Here is a 21518-nt window from a genome sequence, read left to right on the forward strand (position 1 = left end):
ATGTACAAAAGCTACGTTTAACTGATTTTTGTACAGATCTTATGAAACAGGAGACAATTCCTCTGATGCTTTAAAATGTTTTACCAGTTTACCGGTGGCATCAATTAATAATGTAAGCATAACTAAAGCAATTACAATTTTCATGTTCCACTTTCAGCAGAGGGAGCAAAATAAATAACCATTATCATATAATTCAGTGAATCCTATATTTTAACCTTGTAACATTTCTTTATTTCTCAGATGTTTGCCTTGGGTAACAAGATTGCTGCATATACTGTATACCCACACGCCATATACAATTACAGTTACTCTTCTCATTGTAGCTTTATTTATAAATGATCATATCATATTGACATCTAATTTGATTCAACATTTACATTGCAAAATATTATGATACTTGTTTTTACTACAGAAAGTCTTGGGTCTATACATAAAAGTACAAGAGTACAAGAACAGAATAATCATTTAACATATCTTCACAATTGTCATTGTAGACAGTATTTTTAAACATCATTCAGCATACAAATGTAACCTATTTTGAACATACTATAAATCTTACTAAAACTGTTGTTTGGATCAATTCTTTAATTGAAATTTATTTTACACTTTCAAGTACCTCATTTAACTTGCTGTTACCTCTGACCCTACTTCTGAACCAACTTAAGTAACAGGTTAGTCATGATTTGAAACAACAACAAAAATAATAAAACAAAATAATCTTAATATTAATCATCAGTAGCATGTCATTATATGCCACTCATACAGGTTTGGTTTTAAGTACATTAAAATAGATACAGACAGCAATTTAAAAACTGAAGAGAAGTGCTGAATGTGTGTTTGAACCTAGTGTAATCTCAAAAACAAAACCTTAATTAAAGCAATAATAAAACAAATGTTAAAGGTGCTATATGTAAGTTTTTTACCATTTACCATTTTACCATATCATAACCTTCTTAAGCTAAAAAATAACATGTTTCCTACATATCTACAAATATATTATGTTTACATAGCTGTTTCTCTGAAAAATAACCCTATAGCCAGTAATTCTATTCTGAAATATGTTTTCCAGGCAGGTGCAAGTGCAAGGTTCATTGTTTGGGATTGCTCTCATATTCAATCTGAAATTTATCTACACACTTCTCCTCCAGGATTTTAATGAGAGTTGCCAGTGTGCTATTTGGGTCCAGCAGAGTCACTAGAGGAACATTCACACCTCTATCACGGAGGATAAGATTCTGCAGAGTCATGGCTATCATTGAGTCAATGCCTAAATCTAAAAGATGAACATCATCATTCAGCTCGTCCATCTCAACATCAATCTTTTCGCTTATCATGAACCTCAGATAATCACGTGGTGAGGATAATGTCATGGGTTTCTCAGGGCTAGACATGTTTAGTCCATTTTTGACTGTGGCTTCCTCTCCTATTTTGTACAAGCGTATCTTTAGTGATTTGTTCTGACTGAAAATGTTATTCCAGTTGCTTTTAAAATTAAATTTGCATACAACCTGTTGAGGTTTGTTGATCAAGAGGCACTGCTCGAGACTTTCATGGATTTCTGGAATCTCCAAAAGCATGATTCCCTTTGCCTCCAGAAATCTTTGAATATGGACTTTGTTCAACAAAAGACCAAGATTCAAAGCCCCCCAATTAATGGACTGTCCAGAAAGCCCAATGTTTCTGCGATACTGACAGAAATTGTCCATGAATGTATTAGCTGCAGCATAATTTGTTTGTAAGGCACTGCCAATGAAGGCAGAGATGGAGGAATAGCACACAAAGTAATCCAGATTGCACTGTATGGTAGCACGGTGAAGGTTAATCACTCCATTTACTTTTGGCCTCAAAACTTTCTCATAAAGGGATCTGTCAAGACGTTCAATCAGCCCATCATGCAGGACAACTGCACTGTGAAATACCCCTTTGATAGGACTGGATGGAAATAGTTTCCCAATATTAACAATTGTCTGGTCCACTTGCTTGGATACAGAAACATCACATGGGAGAAACTTAATGACAGAACCCCAAAGGCTACTGACTTCACTTATTTCTTGTTGCATCTGAGGGTTTGGGTTACTCCTAGACAGAATAACAATGTTTCCTCCTCCTTTCCGGGCGATGAACTTTACAGTCTCAAATCCCAACCCTGTAAGACCACCTGTGACAATATAGACTGAATTTTTCTGGAATAGACTGTGTTTGGGAATCACTGGAATGTCAGTCAACTGGTTCTTGGCATCACTGTTCAGGACTATAACGGGTAAAACCTGGCATCTGAAGTATGATTCAGATTCTTTTACTGACAGAAGATCAGTGTCTTGAGTTTTCACTCTTTGAACAGCAGTTGTGTAGAGAGAAAAAGACGTTCTGTCCAAACGCATGGATTTCAGCCAATGGTAGATTTGTGGCATTTGCATTTGCAGAGACCCTTTTTGCATTGTCTGGGATATGAGAAGGACATGGAAGTGGACTTCCTCATTTGTACCTTGGAATGTTATAGAATTGAATGGAAATTTTATCTGGTTGTCACAGACAAGAACAATGTCTTTGATGCCTCTAACACTGCTAACTATTTCAGCGGTTTCTACATTATAAGGAGGTAGTAAAACAGCTCCCACAACCTCACTAAAATCACAAGACAGCTGATCAGCCTGTGTGCTCACTCTGACACTCCAACCTGATCTGTTTGCAATAGCAATTAAAAAAGTCATCAAAGCTGAGTCAGGGACATTGGAGAAAATACCCAGTTTCCTTTGTCGTTTAGATTTAGGTAAAGCCTCATGGAAGATCTTCCACGCCAGTACCATGTAAGAGACACAAGGGATTTCCTTCAGGAATGAAAGCCTTTTTGCTTTGCAACAAACAGCTGCTGGGAGAACTACTTTAGAGGTGGCAGCCACAGGGTAACATGCCACAACATGATCACCAACTTTAAATTTGCTGACGTCTTTACCCACAGCTGTGACAGTTCCACTGTAGTCAAGAGCTAAAAGCTTATGGTTATGATTTGTGTGCTTGTTCCAGTAAAATGTCTTACCATAATTCAGGTCAGAAATGCTGACTGGAAAGTAATCTGATGAATGAACACAGATTTTACTGAGAAGAAGCTCAATATTTTTTCCTTGAATCAGTTTAATGGAATTATCCATTTGAGTCGCTGACACATTTTTTATTATATATGGATCAGATGTTTGCAAGATGAAGTCTTCTTCATCCAACGTGTGGAGATTTCTAGAAGAGATTGACATGGTAGGCAAAGATGTGTGGGTGATTTCGGGTTTGAGAATTTTACCCTCATTCACTACTAGCTCTGGATATTTGTTACAGGGGCATGATCTGAGGACCTGAACCAAAGCTTTGATGTCTTCAGTAGTGGCCGAGCCCATGTCAATAAGCTGAAAGTTAAGTTCTGGCAACTCAGCTGCGCATGCTCTTATCATGCCTGACAAAACAAACCCAGGGTTTATGTGGTCAACTTTGCTCCCAGACAACCTATAAGTTACAACTCTGATATCACCTGGGAAATTAACTGCCTTGAGATATCTGACAAGTTTTTGGAAAATCTCACACAAACCTAGCATAATATCCAAAACCTTCTCTGATTCGAGAGAGTTCAGGTCTGCATCTCCCCACATGAACAAAACCTCCTGGAAGCTTTTCTTTACACTTGAAATTTTCAGATTTGACAAAAGGAGTTCAACTCCATCTTCTAACAGTATGTTGCAATTTGAAGAAGAAATATATCTAGATGTTGGGTCCAAGTACTGTTGCAAAGCTTTAGAAATTCCTACCTGGTCAGAAAAGACCAGTGCCTTAATCTGTGTATCAAATGTGGCAACTTCAGAAATGATACTGAAACTGTTGTGGAAAAAGTACTCATTGACTACTTGGGAAGGATTTCCTAGCATTCTGATCTTCACATGCCTGAGTTCAACTAACACCCTACCTTGTTTGTTGGCTAAGCAACCACAAATGTCAAAATCATCTTCTCCCACATTCATTGCTCTCACATATGCAACCATCTCCTCTTGCAATGGTTCAAATACAGTCAGGCTGCCTATTTGTGCAGGATATATGGGTCTTGTTGATAGGTCATGCAGTATAGTTGCAGGAACAAGTTGCATGACATAATCCAAGACCACAGGGTGAAGGTGATAGTCATGTAATTGAGGCAGTAATTCCTCTTGAACCTTCACAACAGATATAGCCTCTCCAAATTCTCCCCCACAATAAACATCTGCTTTATTTCTAAAGACAGACCCATATTCAAATCCAGTATTATTTAGATGTTTGTAGAGTTCTTCAGTAGTCATGTGGAATGTGCACCTTTTGTAAATACAGTCTAATGCAATGAACTGTTCTTCAGGCATCCTACCTGGTTTTGCTTGTACTGTCCCAAATGCATAGACTGCAGAAGTAGACTGTACTTTGAAGTTACATGTGTTATCGGCCAAATTATCTAAATGATCCAGCTGTATGTTTATATCTGGGGAATTCTGGGTGAAAACAAATGGACTCTGAAATGTTATGCTGAGCTGCAGAGAACTAAGTGCAACCTTATATTTTGCATATGCCATGTAAGCTGTTAAACCCAATTCTGCATAAAATGCCCCAGGAATTATGGCAACCCCACTGTGCTTGTGGTCCTGCAGGAACGACAATGATTTAGAGGATAAATCACAGCTGAACATAGAACTGTCTGTACCCATTTGTGTCACTACTGGATGGTTGCCAGTGGGACTGATCGACTGCAAAGGTAATGCAAAGACATCTATTTTCACACTATCAAACTGGTATCGAGGGTAGGGAATTGGTTCAGTCTCAAATCCTTTGTAGAACATTTCCCAATCCACTCTGACCCCAGTCTCAAACAGTTTGGGAACAACAGCAAGCATTGTCTCATGATCTTTATCAGGCTGCACTGAGGGAATCACAGTGAAATCTTTACCCAGAGTCTCAGTAATGTACCTCTGCAAAGATCTTCTTGGACCAATTTCAACAAATATCACATTACTTTTGTTTTTAGCTGCAGACTTTACAGCTTGTTCAAATTGAACTGGCTCTCTGATATTCTTAGCCCAATATTCACCAGTTATAAAATCTGAGGAACACAAACTAATGCCTGTCACTGTAGAGAACAATTCTGTCTCCATATTATTTGCTTGCAATGAGCCTATACTCTGTTTCACTTTTGATAAAATGGGATCCATCTGGTGACTGTGGAATGCTGCAGGTACATCTAAAATGTGAAGGAACAAATCTTTTCCAAGAGCTGAGTTGCTCAAATTCTTTCGCAACCTGTCAATGTCATCTTCATCTCCTGAGAGGGTGCATGACTGAGGACTGTTATAAGCAGCCAGGCAAACCCTTCCCGAATAAGATGGGAGAATTTTCAAGACTTCAGAAACAGCCATATTACTGACTACCATCATCTTCCCTCCTGTCACACTATTTTGCAAAGAACTGCGATAGTGGATAACTTTCACTGCATCTTCAATTGACAACAAACCAGAACAATGAGCTGCAGCAACTTCTCCAATAGAGTGCCCTAAAACAGCATCAGGGCTAATGCCCCAGTGTTTCAGAAGTTTGACAATAGCAACCTGAACAGCAAACAGAAGAGGCTGGACAATCTTAGGATCAGATGGCTCTGTACTTTTCTCAGATTCACTTTCCAGCATCTCTATCAGATTCAGACTTCTATAGTTTCGTAACAGAGTTTCAATCTTCAAAATTTCCTGTCTGAAAACTGGCTCTTGTTTTAAAAGCTGCTTGCACATACCCTGATATGTCACACCATTTCCACAAAACACAAAAACTAGCTTGGAGTCTGTCTTTGATGGTACAAGCTTTTTCTCCACAGCAGCAGTGAGTTTCTCTTGCAGATCTGTCAATGATGAGGTTTGAAATACTTTTCTGTATTTGTGCTTCAAGTGACTTCTTCTACATGCGGATGTGTAGAGTAAAGACTGTAGATCTGATACTTTCCCTGCTATGATCTGTTCTGCTGTATCTTTAATTATGTTTTTCATGGATTTTTCAGAGGCTGTGGAGACCACAAAATACCGATGGGATTTGCTCATGAGCTGAGCTTTTGTTTTTTTTGTCTGCACATATTGTCTGACAATTGCATGTGCATTTGTTCCACCAAACCCAAAGTTATTGATTCCTGCAGATCTCCCTGCTCTGCAGTCACTAACCCATTTTTCTGATGTGGTGGGGATTTTTATATTGAGAGATTCTGTGTCTATGCTGGAGTTTTCCACAGAGTAGAACAATGATGGCACAATGGTTTCATGCTGCATCATCAAAATAACCTTTATGAGCCCTGCAATACCTGCAGCAGATTCTGTGTGTCCAATATTTCCTTTAACAGATCCAATGATAAGTGGCCCTAACTTCTGAGGTCTTGCTTTGGCAATGACTTTTGAGATACTACCTGCCTCTATTGGATCTCCAACTGGAGTCCCAGTTCCATGAGCCTCAATGTACTGCACACTAGTCAGGTCAGTCTCTGTTGAGTAGATTTTTCTAAGCAGCTCCTCCTGCTGTACCATGGATGGTTTGGTGATTGGACTAACAGTGTGGCCATCTTGATTCACTGCAGTTTTGCTGATGATACCCCAAATATGATCATGGTCTTCGAAAGCCTGTCAAAACACAGACAATACAATGGTGTTTATTGCAGTAGTTTATTGTAAGGTACATTCCTGTCCTAGTGCTGTGATTATATAGGACAATATTTTTATTACTTTTTTCAGAGGCTTTAATAGAACGACACCACATCCTTCACCTCTGCCATATCCATCTGCTTTGCTGAAGAATGGTTTACTCATTCCATCAGAGGAGATCATTCTTGCCTTGGAGAGAGCCACAAAAATGGTCGGCTCCAAAATACAGGTCACACCGCCACACAAGGCCATATCACAATCTCCTGTTGAATGAAACACAGATAATAAATTTAGGAACAAGGAACTATAGCTTGTCTTGCTTCATTACCATTTTTAATAAGTCACATAACCAGTCTCAAATACATTGATCGAGACAAACATGTGTATTGAAAGATGATTTTTTTTTTGCACACAATAATAAGATAGTTTTGAGATAAGTTGTTCCATTTATCTCTAAGTTGCCACAGTTATGCTATGCATTTAGGCTTTAGTCTTAATTGTTTCTGTCTCCGTGTTGGTCATACCATTTGCTGTAGGGCTACTTTTCAAAATTGCACTAATTGCAAAAGGCAGGTTTGATATCAATCTACAATTTATATTTCTAATAATTCACCAAAGTAAATTTTTTTTATAAAACATGAAACATGAAAACATGTATTTTGCACAGAACTTTATATTAGTTCACATATAATAATAAACAATATATGGAAAATCCTCTTAAAATAAAAAAATAAAATAAAATGCAAATAAGTTGATCCACAGAATTTACATACATATTTTTGAAGACTACCTTGTTTTATAGCTTGACAAGCTAAATGAAGGGCGACGAGGGATGAAGAGCAGGCACAGTCAATGGACAGTGAGGGGCCAGTGAAGTTGAATATGTAAGAGATACGGTTGGCTGCTATGCTCATAGCGGAACCAGTGTTACTGGTATGGTCTATTTTTACTGGATTGATCCTCACATTTCTTAGCTCAAAGTCTCTGTTCATTAGGCCTGAAAAACAAGCAAACAAAAAACATTAGACATGTTCGCTGGTGATATGCTTTTATCCATATCCGTTTACTGTATAACTATTGCAGTGCAACCTGAGGATAAATGCCTTTTTATAATTTCAGGGCTCCGAAAAGTAATATTTCAGTTACTCGCAATTTAGCTGTAGCCACCTCATTTGCTCATTACCCAGAAAAACTCCTGTACGCGTTCCACTGGCCTTTTCCATTGGTATCCCAGCATCCTCTAGGGCCCTGTAGGTGCACTCCAACAGAACTTTGTGCTGAGGGTCCAAGGTCATTGTTTCAGCATTGGTAATGCCAAAGAACTTGTGGTCAAACTCATTCAAGCTACACAGAATAAAAGATACATTATGGGGTTATTGCTTTTTGGAGTTCAGATACCACAGGCATAGTACACCCATGTAGGACAACTCCATCACTCGTCCTCACATGATGTAATTCCAAACCTGTATGATTTTTTTTTTCTTCAGCAGAACATGGAAGATGATACTTTGAAAGTCAGTGGGCTCCAAACATCCTTGAACTTAATCTGACTATCACTGTGTGGGAGAAATCCACATTAAGAAAATAGCATAAAAGCCATACAGGTTTGGAACAACATTAGTAAATAACAATAATCTTTTTTGACTGAATGATCTCTTAAAGCTGCGGTAGGTAATTTTTGAGGCTCTAGCAGTTAATAAACAGAACTGCTTGCGTCTTGCGGAAGAACATCGTAGCCGGAACTACTTCTCTCTGTTTATGTCTATGAAGAATCACAAAGGTACTGGGTTACTCTGCCGCGGTACCCCCGAAGCAATCTAAAATAGTCAGAATATAAACACTTATTATAGGTGCACCCTAGTGTTTCAGGACAAGCTAAAAACACGGTTTGGAAAACGGATCCATGGTGAACTCGCTTATTATATACATTTTTCTACATTTTGAACACAAACAAAGTTACGGACCGCAGCTCTGATTGGTTGTTTCTTACTGGGAGCGGATGACTTTCTGCAAATGGCAATAGGACACTGGGAGGAGCCAGAGGAGCTTGATTTTTTCACATATTATCTGTCTCATATTCTACTGTCAGGACATAATGACAGGTTTAACAAATATGTAAAAAAATATATTTTTACAAAAGTTACCTACTGCAGCTTTAAATTAAGATTTATTTATTTATAACACATCTATGCAAGAGGTCATCTTTTCTTGCTTTCTAACAACTGCGTCAAACAAAACATATATATCAGTGGTGAACAACCCATCTATCACTGTCCCAGTCGCTCTAAAAAAAACAACAGAAAAATAAAGGGAACATACTGTCTTCAAAAACATTTTAAGTCAAATTTATTAGCACAGCAGGAAACACTGCATCGCTGCTGTTCCATAAGCACCACCTGCTATCAGAGAGTGATTTTGGATCTCATTCAGAACTTCTGCTGTTTTTGTTTCGTGCAGGCATGTTTTATGTAGAATACTTTTAGAAGGATAAAGTCAGTTTTTTTAAAGATTCAGTTTTTGCTTCAAATCTTGAAATTATACAACTAAAATAATATCTAATTCTAATCAAAAACCACTGCTCAGGCAACGCATGTAGAATCTTGGTTTGTATTTTTATTAAAATGTAGTGCTTGCCTTTTTCTTGGCCACATATATTTGAACAACCCAGTAAGCTTGTTATAGAGTAAATAATAAATATTTTTACCTTAAAAAACAAACTGGCATCCAGTATCGGGATTTATGATAATAAATCAGGGTTTACGATAATCTAGCAGACTAGTGCTGCATGTTTAATTAAGCCAAATAGAACATATGCTGTAATTTGGCTTGGTGCAATAAAAAATGTTAAGTCATTATTTCCTTGTATTATGATGAGACCCAACTCTACATCTCATTCCAGCCAGATGACCCGACGGTAGCTGCTCGCATTTCAGCCTGTGTGAGTGAAATTTCTAGCTGGATGAATGACCATCACCTTCAGCTTAACCTTACAAAGACTGAACTCCTGGTGATTCCAGCTAACCCATTGCTTCATCACAACTTCTCTATACAGATGAGTTCGTCAACCATAACTCCTTCCAGGACAGCCAGAAACCTAGGAGTTGTGATGGATCATCAGTTAAGCTTCACAGACCATTTTGCTACAACGACCCGGTCCTGCAGGTTTGCCTTGTACAACATTAGGAAGATTAGACCCTTCCTCTCAGAGCAAGCCACCCAACTTCTTGTCCAAGCTCTTGTTCTCTCCAGACTGGACTATTGTAATACTCTCCTGTCGGGCCTTCCTGCAATACTGTCAAGCCTCTGCAATTGATCCAGAATGCAGCAGCAAGGGTTGTCTTCAATGAGCCAAAAAAAGCTCATGTTACTCCTCTCCTCATCAGGTTACACTGGCTACCAGTAGGCGCTCGCATCAAATTCAAGGTACTGATGCTTGCCTACAAGACGACCACTGGCACGGCACCAACATACCTAAACTCACTGGTTAAATCTTATTATTATTATTATAGACCTATGTAATTTTACTCTGATAAAGACTGTTACTTGCACCTTTTTTTGTGAAAATGTCTAGCACACTGTTTAGCTATCTGTTGTGTTAATCTTATGTTTGTGTCTTTATTTTCCTTCAGTTACAATGTTTTATTTGGATTTATTCTACTACAACAATCTTTGGATACCTTGTCCTGATAAGGGGTAGGCCTAAGTTTTGCAACTTTGAGTCATGTTGTGTAGCCCATTTCTGCAAAGTGGTCCTCGCTGACAGTTGATGTCCATAGGCATATTTTCAGTTTAATCACTAGGGTTGGGTACCGAAACCGTACCTATGTAACCGGTATGTACTAGAACCAAATTAGAAAGCATATTTCGGTGCCACTTAAATGCCTGAGTGATCCATTGTCCTGGTTCTCCTGATAACAAGTAGCCATAAGATTTGCCTCGCCAATGTGATACATTTGACGGCTGCAGTTGAGGGAAATTAAAGAAAAACACTGTTGTTTAAATGGTTAAATATTCACAGATGAAAATTTGGTACTTATGAAGTTATTTATTGCGTTTCTTAGAACGAATTCAAGCAGGATTAATATCAAACCTATTAGCATGTGCTTATATTTTATCTAAGCTACACAGCATTACACCATATTTTACATTTGAAACATTAACAGGTGTGCAGTTAAATAATTATTTATTTATTTATATAGAATATAATTTATGTGTAATATTATTCTAAAGAAATGGTGATTTACTTTTCATTGGAGCACTAAAAGTGGTAGCCTATTTTAGTGAGCTAGGCAACATGGATTTAAATGTCAAAATGTCAATATTCTCACATATGAGGCTTATATTTCAATTTTAATTTTTATATTTTAAAATTCCTTTAATAAAATAACATGCATTTTTGTCCCAAAAATACTTTGTTATTTGTTACCTGACCTTTATTTTGACAGATAACTTCTTGGGGGAAAAAAGAAATTGTTGCATGTTTTATTAATTATTTCCTATATTTTAGTAAAATGTGAGGCACTGTTTAAATTCGTTCCTGTTATTAAAGCCTAACTGAAACAAGAAACAAGGAACAAATAAATTAAACCTGGCCATGATTTAGCTAAATCGCTGAAACTGAAAAGAATGTATGGATTAATAAAACATCTTCACGTTTAAACTCAAGTTCTCTTACTATAATGTACAAAGTGCACACAATGTAAAAAAGAGCTTAATTAACTGACAACTTCAGTGATTTTAAAGGGAGCTGCCTTTACTTGCCAAATCATCAATTCTTATTCTGCTGGAGCTATCTGCAATCATCAGATCCTTCTGTCTGCCCTTTCATCACTGGCCATCACAGGGATTCCACTTCACAGGTTTGAATCATAAATAACTGATAGGTCTTTCAGAGTGGCTTGGGGAGGGGAGGTCTCCAAAGCACATCAACTTGTAACTGGAGTTCCTCAGGGATCAGTTCTTGGACCCCTCCTCTTCTCCATATACAAGTCAAGTCAAGGAGGTAGAGCCTTCTCACATTTGGCTCCCAAACTCTGGAATAGCCTTCCTGATAATGTTCGGGGTTCAGACACACTCTCTTTGTTTAAATCTAGATTAAAAACACATCTCTTTTGCCAAGCATTCGAATAATGTATCTTTTTAATTGTGAGTGTAGTTGCATCTGATCAAAGGTGCATTTTTATTCATTAGCTTGGGTTAAACTAATTTTACTTTGTTGGATCAGCAGCTATGCTAATGATGTCTGTATTTTGTTTCTATGTTTTGCCACGGGATTCACATCCCGTGGTAACTAGGATTTACACAAGCTCCAGTCTGGATCCAGAACACCTGAGAAGAGATGATGCTGACCCTCAGAGGACCTCAGATGATGCTAACCCTGAATGAACAAACAGAACTAACAATTATTCCTAAATGTGTGACTTAATCATATAATAACTTAATTAATAATATTGATAGTTCATCGTCTAGCTGACTACGTCTTGTATTATTATTATTTTTTAGTTTTTCTAAAATCCTGTCAAATGTGCACAAACTACTAGCTACTACTAAATATTGTAGAAACATAATTTTCTGTAAAGTTGCTTTGTAACGATTTGTTTTGTAAAAAGCGCTATACAAATAAACTTGAATTGAATTGAATTGAATCACTGGGTCCATTATACAGGTACATGGATTTTCGGTAACACTTTATAATAACTGCACACTATTAATCATTAATTAAGCATTAGTAAACAGATAATTCATAATTTATAAAGCATTAATAGACAGTAATAATCAGTTTATAAATACAGATATAAATGCTTTATTCTTGATTTAAAGGCATATCTATAATGCGTAATTTCATACTTTATTCATGAACAATTTATCATTTCTCAATGAAGTATAGCATTATTTACAAACCAGTTATTTAGGAGTTGCCAGTGATTCATAAGATCACAAGAAATTTAGTAAATGCAGGTAGTTATAAAGCATTTAGTAGTGGTCAGTTAACTATTTAGGTGAGCTCATCTAAAGTGAGGACTAGTTATGCCTTGTAAAGCATTTATAAAGGATATTTAAAGGCTCAGTTATCTTCTAAACAAAACACAGAAACAAACAACACAAAAGCTTTAAAAGCTTTACAAGGCATAAATACTGTAGTCCTCACTTTAGATGAGCAAACAAAAATAGTTAACTAACAACTACATTAATTAACCCTGAATTACAGTAGAAATACATGTTAATAAACCATTTATTAACACTATAAGTAACTATTACTATATGTCTGAATAAAAAGATGTATGAATGCACATTTAAATAGTTTATTAATCATTTACTTACAATTTCTAAGTGATCTTATGAACCACTGACAACTCCTTAATAACTGGTGTGTAAATAATGCTATACTTAATTTAGAAATGATAAATTGATCATTAATAAAGTATGAAAAAACAATTATTAAATACATTATAGATATGCTTTTAAATCAGGTATAAAGCATTTATATCTGTATTTATAAACTGCTCATAAATGTCTATTAATGATTTATAAATGATGAATTAACTTTCCTAATGCTTAACTAATGATTAATAGCATGCAGTTATTATAAAGTGTTACCGGATTTTCTTACCATTGCTATGCTGATGACACATAGCTCTGTCTTTCATTTCAATCCAATGATCCAACGGTAGCTGCAAAGATCTCAGGCTGCATGGCGGACATCTTGGCATTCTTGAAAGAATATCACCTATAGCTCATAGCTAACTCTACAGTATGATCTCACCATCCAGCTAGTTTCTTCTACAATTACCCCATTAACTTCTGTCAGAAATCTTGGTGACCAGCTGACCTTCAAAGACCACACTGCAAAGACAGTTCGATCTTGCAGGTTTGCATTCCACAAAATCAGAAAGATCAAGCCCTTTCTAAGAGGGCATGCTGCACAACTTCTTGTCCAGGCCCTTGTAATTTCTAAGCTGGACTACTACAAGTTCAAAACATTGATGCTTGCATATAGAACAGTGACAGCCTTAGCACCGGCCAATTCCGCTCACTATTACGGATCTACTTCCCATTCTGAAGTCTGAGATCTGCTAGAGAACGACGCCTTGTGGTTCCATCACAAAGAGGCTCAAAATCACTTTCAGGAACACTACGCAAGGGTAGTACGCAAAGGTACTACCATGTCAAGGCCCAAAATGCCACTCTTTGAGGCATGTTAAAGAGAGCACCATGATGCATGCCTACATGTGCACAAAAAAGTGCTTTTTTTGGGGGGGGGGGGGGGGGGGGGCTACAGGATTTTACAGCGGACCTCTCTGAACTAAGCAGTTTGCTTTTATACTTGTTTGAATGCATTTAGTTTGATGATGAATGGTTGATTTGTCAAGTTGGGAATGCTTGAACTGATAATTGTGTGTGTGTGTGTGTGTGTGTGTGTGTGCGTGTGCGTGAGCCACCTCTGTGATCAGTTGGATTTAATAAAATAAGGATATAAAGATAAATGCATTAAGAAAGCCTACTTTTTTTTTAAATCTGTTAATTATATAAGATAAATAAATATATTAAGGTTTAGCTAATCACCTTCACAATGGCACACAAAGCCTTTTGAGTTTCAACTCAGGGGCGGCGTTTCCATATGGCAGAGTATTGCTATCACCATACCCTAGCTCAGTCATGAAATAATTCAAGATTTATATCTCTATTATATTTCGTTATTATTTTAAATCTCAGAATATTCTTTTACAAATATTTAACTATTGGAAAGCATTAAAAATAGCTTGTCAGTAAAACTTCATAACACCACTGGACATTTAATTCAAACACTTTGTCTGTAAAGGCTAATGTTTTTGTGTGTTTGAAGAGTGGAGAAGAGTCTAAGGATTTGCATTCATCTAGTTGTAACCAGTATACTTTTGTACATTTTAAATATCCTGTGCATATTGCACTTCATCATTAATATAATGAGATTTTGGAAAAGATAAAGAGATATAAAGAGATTAAGAAAAACATCCATATAGCCACAAAATACATTATATTGCTTCTAATATGCGTCTGAAGTACCAATAAATGGAGCAGGGGCCACATCTTTAGGGACCTTCTGTTTCCATTTCAGTTGCAGTTTTCATGATTACAAGAAAAAAAAAAACTTTTTGTTATCTGCTGGCAGAGTGTGCCCTACGTAAAGGTATTATATTAATCACCCTGTATCCTCTGAGTAAGTTCAGAGCTGGCTAGCTTGTGTCCGCGAGTTCATTGTTTGCTAAGTGGATTTCTATCCAACTATAGGTCCTTAATGAACGAAATAGATAAAACATTTTTTAGACACACCCCTAAAATGTCATTTTAAACGTTATATTAAAAGATCTGTGGCATATTTTGAGCTGAAACTTCACAGACACATTCTGGAGGCACCCAAGATCAATATTACATCTTGTAAAAGGGGCTAAATATGTGCCCGTTAAGTGTCTCCCTCTACTCCCCCTCAGTCTCTCAGTGTAAGTGTGAGTGTGTATTGAAGCAGGTTGGAAATAAAATTTGCAGGAAAGGGGATGCCTTGGAGCAGGGCTAAAGACATCTGATCTTAAAGGTCCCATGACATGGATTATTTCCTTTTCTTTAAATGCTTTTTAATGTTTCCTTGGTTGTACTTATATTGGTAGTATGATTTTTACATTTAAAATTTAGAAATAAAAAGCATTTTTAGATCCTGATATTAGCCCTCCTTCTTGAATGCTCTGTTTGAAGGGGCGTGTCTGCTGTGAGACGCCGAGTAAACCACAACTGTTGTAATTGGCTGACATCTTTGCCTACGAAATGTGTATTACATGTGGAACTCCTCTCATATAAATATATATATTTACTATTACAGCTATCGAGATTTACGAATCGTGGATTTGTTGATTGTATAATTATTTTTCCGATCTTTTCCCATCACATGAAAGGCTGCAGTGATGAGCATTGAGTAGACAGAGTCTGTTTATCACGTGAATGCAGTGATCTCGTCATTATTGCAACACGTTTTCTCTCACAAAATGCTTTCACCACAGCTAACAGCAAACACATGAATGAAAGTGAAAAAAAAGTGAAAGTGACGTGACATTTAGCAAGTATGGTGACCCATACTCAGAATTTGTGCTCTGCATTTAACCCATCCGAAGTGCACACACACACACTGTGAACACACACCCGGAGCAGTGGGCAGCCATTTATGCTGCGGCGCCCGGGGAGCAGTTGGGGGTTCAATGCCTTGCTCAAGGGCACCTAAGTCATGGTATTGAAGGTGGAGAGAGAACTGTACATGCACTCCCCCCACCCACAATTCCTGCCGGCCCGGGACTCGAACTCACAACCTTTGAAAAAAAACTCACGACTTGCCACAATGCATCACATGAATACAGTAAAAGCTCCGTTGTGCAGCATAACAGCGTCATTCATTGTAACGGCAGTTTGAGCAAGTGTGCAGATATACTCGCAATGTGTAACAGCTCCGGGAAAAAAGGGAACTTTCTTTGATCGCTCTCTGCAGTTAAATCACAATTTAAATAACAGATTTGTTTCATGCTACTAAGAGAAACAACGTGAAGTTTATCGTTTAGTCACTGGCTTGATTCACTGATGCATAAACAGTATTAAACGATTTAGAAAGAAAGTCTGTGTGAACTTGAATGATTAGCTACACATCGGAAATCACTGATCGCAGATCAGGCATTAATGAACACTGTTACTCACTGTTTGTGCCGGTGCTGTCGCATCCATATCATCAAAGTCTGTTTGTAACGCCTGTGCTGACATTGCGACTGAATTATATGTAAATATTTAGGCGGGCAAAGCAGAGAAAGGGAAGGTAACAATTCTCGTTACAACGTCACAACGAGGAGATTCAAGATCAGCCCGTGTGAGCTTCCATTTTCTCAAAGGCAGAGAAAGATAGAAAAATCTTGATTTAAACCGATTAAAATTTCTAGAAACTTGGGGACCATATACAGGCTAGGGGAACTCATATTAATGTAAAAAAAATGTCATTTCATAAGACCTTTAATAATTTACCCCATTTATTTATGTGTACATTTCAGCTTACTCAAAGCTTGATGCTTTTGTCTGCATTATTATTCAAAAGATTGAAAAAAAGATATAGAGCCAGTTCATTTGTTGGTCATGGACAACAGAGTATTATACAATTAGTTTGAGAATTAGGTTAATTAAAATATATACAAATTTTGAACTGCAAATGATTACTTAATACTCATTTGAAATTGACATATGACAGACTATATCACTAGTCAGACAGGGCTAGTTTTCTGAATAACATTGAATTGCAATTCTTATCATCCAGCATCTGTGATTTCATGTACTAATCCATTCAGACGAGAATAACGCCTCTGTATTTAGAACAGAGAAAGTGTGTGTTTTCTAGATGTGGACATTACAGAAGGACGTTTGCCTGCAATATGTATGGTGTATATGCATTTAAATTATTTATATATTAAATTTTCATTAAAAAAAAATATTAAAGTAAATTTCACATGAGTTTAAAAAGTTTCTGTTCAAAATAAACTTGCAAGTGAGAAGAAATAACTAGAAATGCATCTTTATCTTACCTGACACTGATATTAAAATGGACAGTCTTTGCAGTTTTCATGATTTAGCTCTATTTGTTCATTTTATGGTTTTATATTTTCATTGGACATTTGTAGGGGTTGTTCTTGGTCGTTAAAATCCCATTCTAGCCCTGACTTTAGGTATATGTTGCTCACAAACACAGAGATGTACCTTTAATTTCACCAAGACGATTGCTCACAAAAAACCTGGTTGAGTTTTCATTTCAGGTTTGATTTTGACAAGAAAAACAAATATCTACATTCTACACTTCACAGCAGGGTTCCTCAAATCCAACCTTGGAAGGCCATTGCCCAGCAGAGTTCAGCTCCAACTCTGAACAAAGACACTTGAGCAAGTCATCAAAGTCTTCAGAGTTACTAGAAAACTGCAGGTAGGCGAGTTTGATCTCAACTCTGCAGGGGTGGATTTGAGGAATCCTGTTTTTTAGGGGGATTATTAAAACTCATTGTGCTCGAGAGGCAAGAGAGATGCTGCCTCCCACTGAAACTTTGTTTACTAACTGTTGGGCCATGTCACTTTAGAAAAACAAGTGATTTACACAATTTTCAGTTAGTTTCAGAGAGTCAATCAGAGAATGATAGATAAATGCTCATGTAATATTAGATTTGGACCATTTTTGAATTTGAGAAACATAAGTGAACATCATAAGTTCTTTTAATGAGGCCAAATTAATTGAAGTCTTACCCATCAATAAGGGCTGCCTTTGCTGTGTGCGTCTTTCCTGGTTTACTCTCATCTGGATCGTACCATTGAGAGAGATTAAACCTGTCATTTGGTATCTGAACTGTACAGTTCTCTCCATGAAGAAGGACTCTCCAGAAGTTTTCAAGTCCCTCACCTAAAATAGATGAGAACTTACAATGTAAATAAAACTGAGGGAAAAATCATAGCATGGACGAATAATGAAATATCACAACAATTACCTCCAGGAAAATGGCATCCAATGCCAACAACAGCGATTTCATCATCATTATCCATCAAGGTTCATGTGCCGTGTGTCAATTTTTTTTGATTTTACAATCTATAGACAGCAAGAATAAACAATAATAATAATAAAACGTTATTTATGCAGCACCTTTAAAGAAGAAAACGTGACTCAAAGTGCTTTAAATAATTAAGCATACAGTTAAATAAGCATCAACATTACCAATAAAAAAAGATACATACAACACATTCAGTAGAAAACAAACATTATTTACAAAGGCTGCATAATTTTTTTTTCCCTTCTAGACCCAATCAAATAAACTTGTATTAAGATTATCTTAAAGTTCTTGGTGCAGTATAATTAACAAGATAACTGGTAATGTAATTAGGTCCTTGACAAATACGTAAGACTTAATAATCTATTCTATATTATTTCTAGTCAATAGCCGAGCTGCCGAATTTTGGATAAGCTGATGTCTATTAATTTATTTTTTGTGAATGACCGGTAAAAAGTACATTGTGGTAGTCAAGTCTACTTGAGATAAAAACATGAATTAATTACTCTGCATCTTTTTCTAATTTTAGCAATGTCCCTTAAATGAAAGAATTATGTTTTTATCACTTTATTAATGCCATATGGCAGGATGTGATGGAGTTAATAGCCACACCATCATTTGGCTCAACAGAAATGCATAGCTGTGTATCATCATCATGACTGAAAACCTAAATTTCTTTCTCTGATAATGTCATCAAGTGGCAACATATATAATGAAAATAATAAAGGGCCTAGAAAGCTTCTTTGTGGAACTCCATAATGGGATTTATGTTTCTCAAACACATAATTGCCAACTTGAACAGAGAAATTATCCCCCTTAATATCAGTTTTAAACCAATTGAATACATTATCAAAAAGACCAACCAATTTTTCCAAACGATTTATTACAATGTCATGGTCAATTATGTCAAATTCTGCACTCAAATCTAAAATAAATAAATATTCACTAGAATTAACTCTAAGATCACTTATTTCAATACTGTGGTACTTTTTATAGCCGGACTGAAACTCTTCCATAATTTGATTTTCTTCTAGAAAATATTTTATTTGTGTTGCAACAACCCTTTTCAAGTATTTCACTATTAATGGGAGATTTGATATATCGGTATATAATTAACCAGGACATTACTGCCCAGATTAGGCTTTTTTAATACAGGTTTTACCACAGCAGTTTTAAAAACATCAGGAAAATAGCCAATCTGGAAGATTGGCGTATTTATAATATATAAAACATGACTTGAGACACAATCAAACACCGGTTTAAAAAATGCTGTGGGTACAGAGTAAATGCATGAAATAGTAGAATTACATTTGTTGACAATGTTCTGTTAATGTTAGACAAGTAAATTGTCCCATAGTTACACCTTTTTCTTTGGATTTATCAACTATGTTTACATCAGCAACAGTACTAGTTACCCCTTAACTGTCACTCACATTTTTGAACATAGACTTCATAGTGCAAGATCCAAACTTAAATTTTTAAAATTCATGAATTAAAACATTTTGTTACATGATATTGATGTACCGTTTACATGGTGATGCAATGTCTGATCTTAAAATGGGTTTTAAAGGATGAATTTTGAGATTTTAAGTTTTCAGTCGATATATTATTTCTGATGATTTCTAAAATGTGATAGAGAAAAAGGCAACGAGGAAGTCTTTTTTTAAACATAGGTCAAAACTCCTGTTATAGTGTAGATTTTATAGGGTGCACTCTTGTCATAAATTAATCTATTACTATTCCTACATAATTTTTAACAAAAAGACTGGTAAAATACATATTTGGGAGTCTTAGACCTTTCCAACGATATGTAGTTTGTCAAGATTAGATTCGATTTAATTGTAATATAGTGAAGTAAATGTAGGCGTCCCTTATACAGGACGGGGTGACGATTTTAGAGAATAATGTCCTGGAATAACCAGAATTCTCTGTAATAATTTTGGAAAAATTTTTTTTTTTTACTGTATATAATGTTTTATTATAAATAACCAATGCTTCTTTATATATGTCATAATTAACTATTAAATGTGTTTTCCTACATTTTCTTTAAGCAGCCAGACTTTTTTAGCTTCTTTCATGTTATTCATATTTAACCAAGGAGAGATTCTAACAGAAGAGGAGCAACAACATTTAAAACAGATGACAATGTGGTATTAAAATGTTCAACAATTGTATTTAAAGAACAATCGTAACTATAAGGTTCAGTCGATCTCATCATTCGGAGTTATTAATTTCTCTCTAACTTGTGATGGATTTACTTCAACACTAAAAAACACACCGTTATGGTCTGAATAGGGCCGTCGCAAGGGAGGTGTGAGGCCTTGTACGAAGTTGATGTGTAACGCTCTACAATTTTGTGTGTGTGTGTGTGTGTCTGGGGGGGAGGGGTGCTATAGTAACGAACGCAACTTTAACACGCATCTGAACAATTGTGATGTCGTGCTCATTGATACTTGCGCACGAATCACGGTCATGCACACGCTCATAAGGATCTACTGCATAATAATAATAATAATAAAGCAATAAAATAAGTAAATAAGAATGCTAAAATAAGTTCTAGGTGTGTAGTAATATATGAAGATGACAAACATGGGCGTAAACGACATAAAATGCAGGTCAGGAGCAAGGCCCTGTAGAGGGACGAGGCCCTTGTGGCGGTACTGGGTCTGAAATGGGTAACTGAGAGACAGTTCTTTATTTTTCATTTTTAGCCAAAAAATACCAGTGTAATATAGACAATCTAATAAAATAATGAATTCTAATTTGAAATATACCTGTGGTAAATAAACATTTAAAACATAGATATAGATTTCACTGTATGTGTAATATTTAAGTTTTTATAGTTACTGTTTTAATTTCTTTTTCTAATTTTGGCTCAGAAAATGAGAAAAATATATAAATTGCATGAAGTGAAAAATATTGACTTACCTAGATATTCATGTTATATCTTGTCTTGTTGAAAATGCTTACTTGAGGCTGAGTCTACCCCCTATTTATTTAGGAACGTTCAGTTAACCGAACAGTCTTTTTCACGTGACTTCCTGTTTCCTCATGAAATAGTTTATTAATAAAATCCAATCAGTTTTCCCCAAATGTGACAAAACTTTTCAATTTGCCAAGTTAGCAAAACTAGAAGGTCAGTATTTTCCTTCTCAATTCCGAGAAGAGGTAGTTATTGCATCAAATAACTCGGAACATCATACTTACAATCTTTGTATAACAACAGTCTTTTTCCAGCTTAGAAATGTTTCTAATCCGAGGCCTG

The 21518-nt window shown here is 36.2% G+C and overlaps 1 protein-coding gene across 1 annotated transcript; it reads right to left on the minus strand.

Annotated features, from left to right (window-relative positions):
• Window positions 1–925: 925 nt before the first annotated feature.
• Window positions 926–21234, minus strand: LOC113039831 (probable polyketide synthase 16). Its single transcript, XM_026197936.1, has 7 exons — window positions 21182–21234; window positions 18197–18294; window positions 17958–18111; window positions 7855–8015; window positions 7462–7668; window positions 6753–6934; window positions 926–6650 (listed from the first exon to the last, which is right to left on the minus strand). Exons 2-7 carry the CDS (start codon window positions 18249–18251, stop codon window positions 1089–1091), a joined length of 6321 nt encoding a protein of 2106 aa, XP_026053721.1. The 5' UTR covers window positions 18252–18294; window positions 21182–21234; the 3' UTR covers window positions 926–1088.
• Window positions 21235–21518: the final 284 nt, after the last annotated feature.

Source organism: Carassius auratus, chromosome 22 (genome assembly GCF_003368295.1).
Source record: "Carassius auratus strain Wakin chromosome 22, ASM336829v1, whole genome shotgun sequence".
NCBI classification, from domain to species: domain Eukaryota; kingdom Metazoa; phylum Chordata; class Actinopteri; order Cypriniformes; family Cyprinidae; genus Carassius; species Carassius auratus.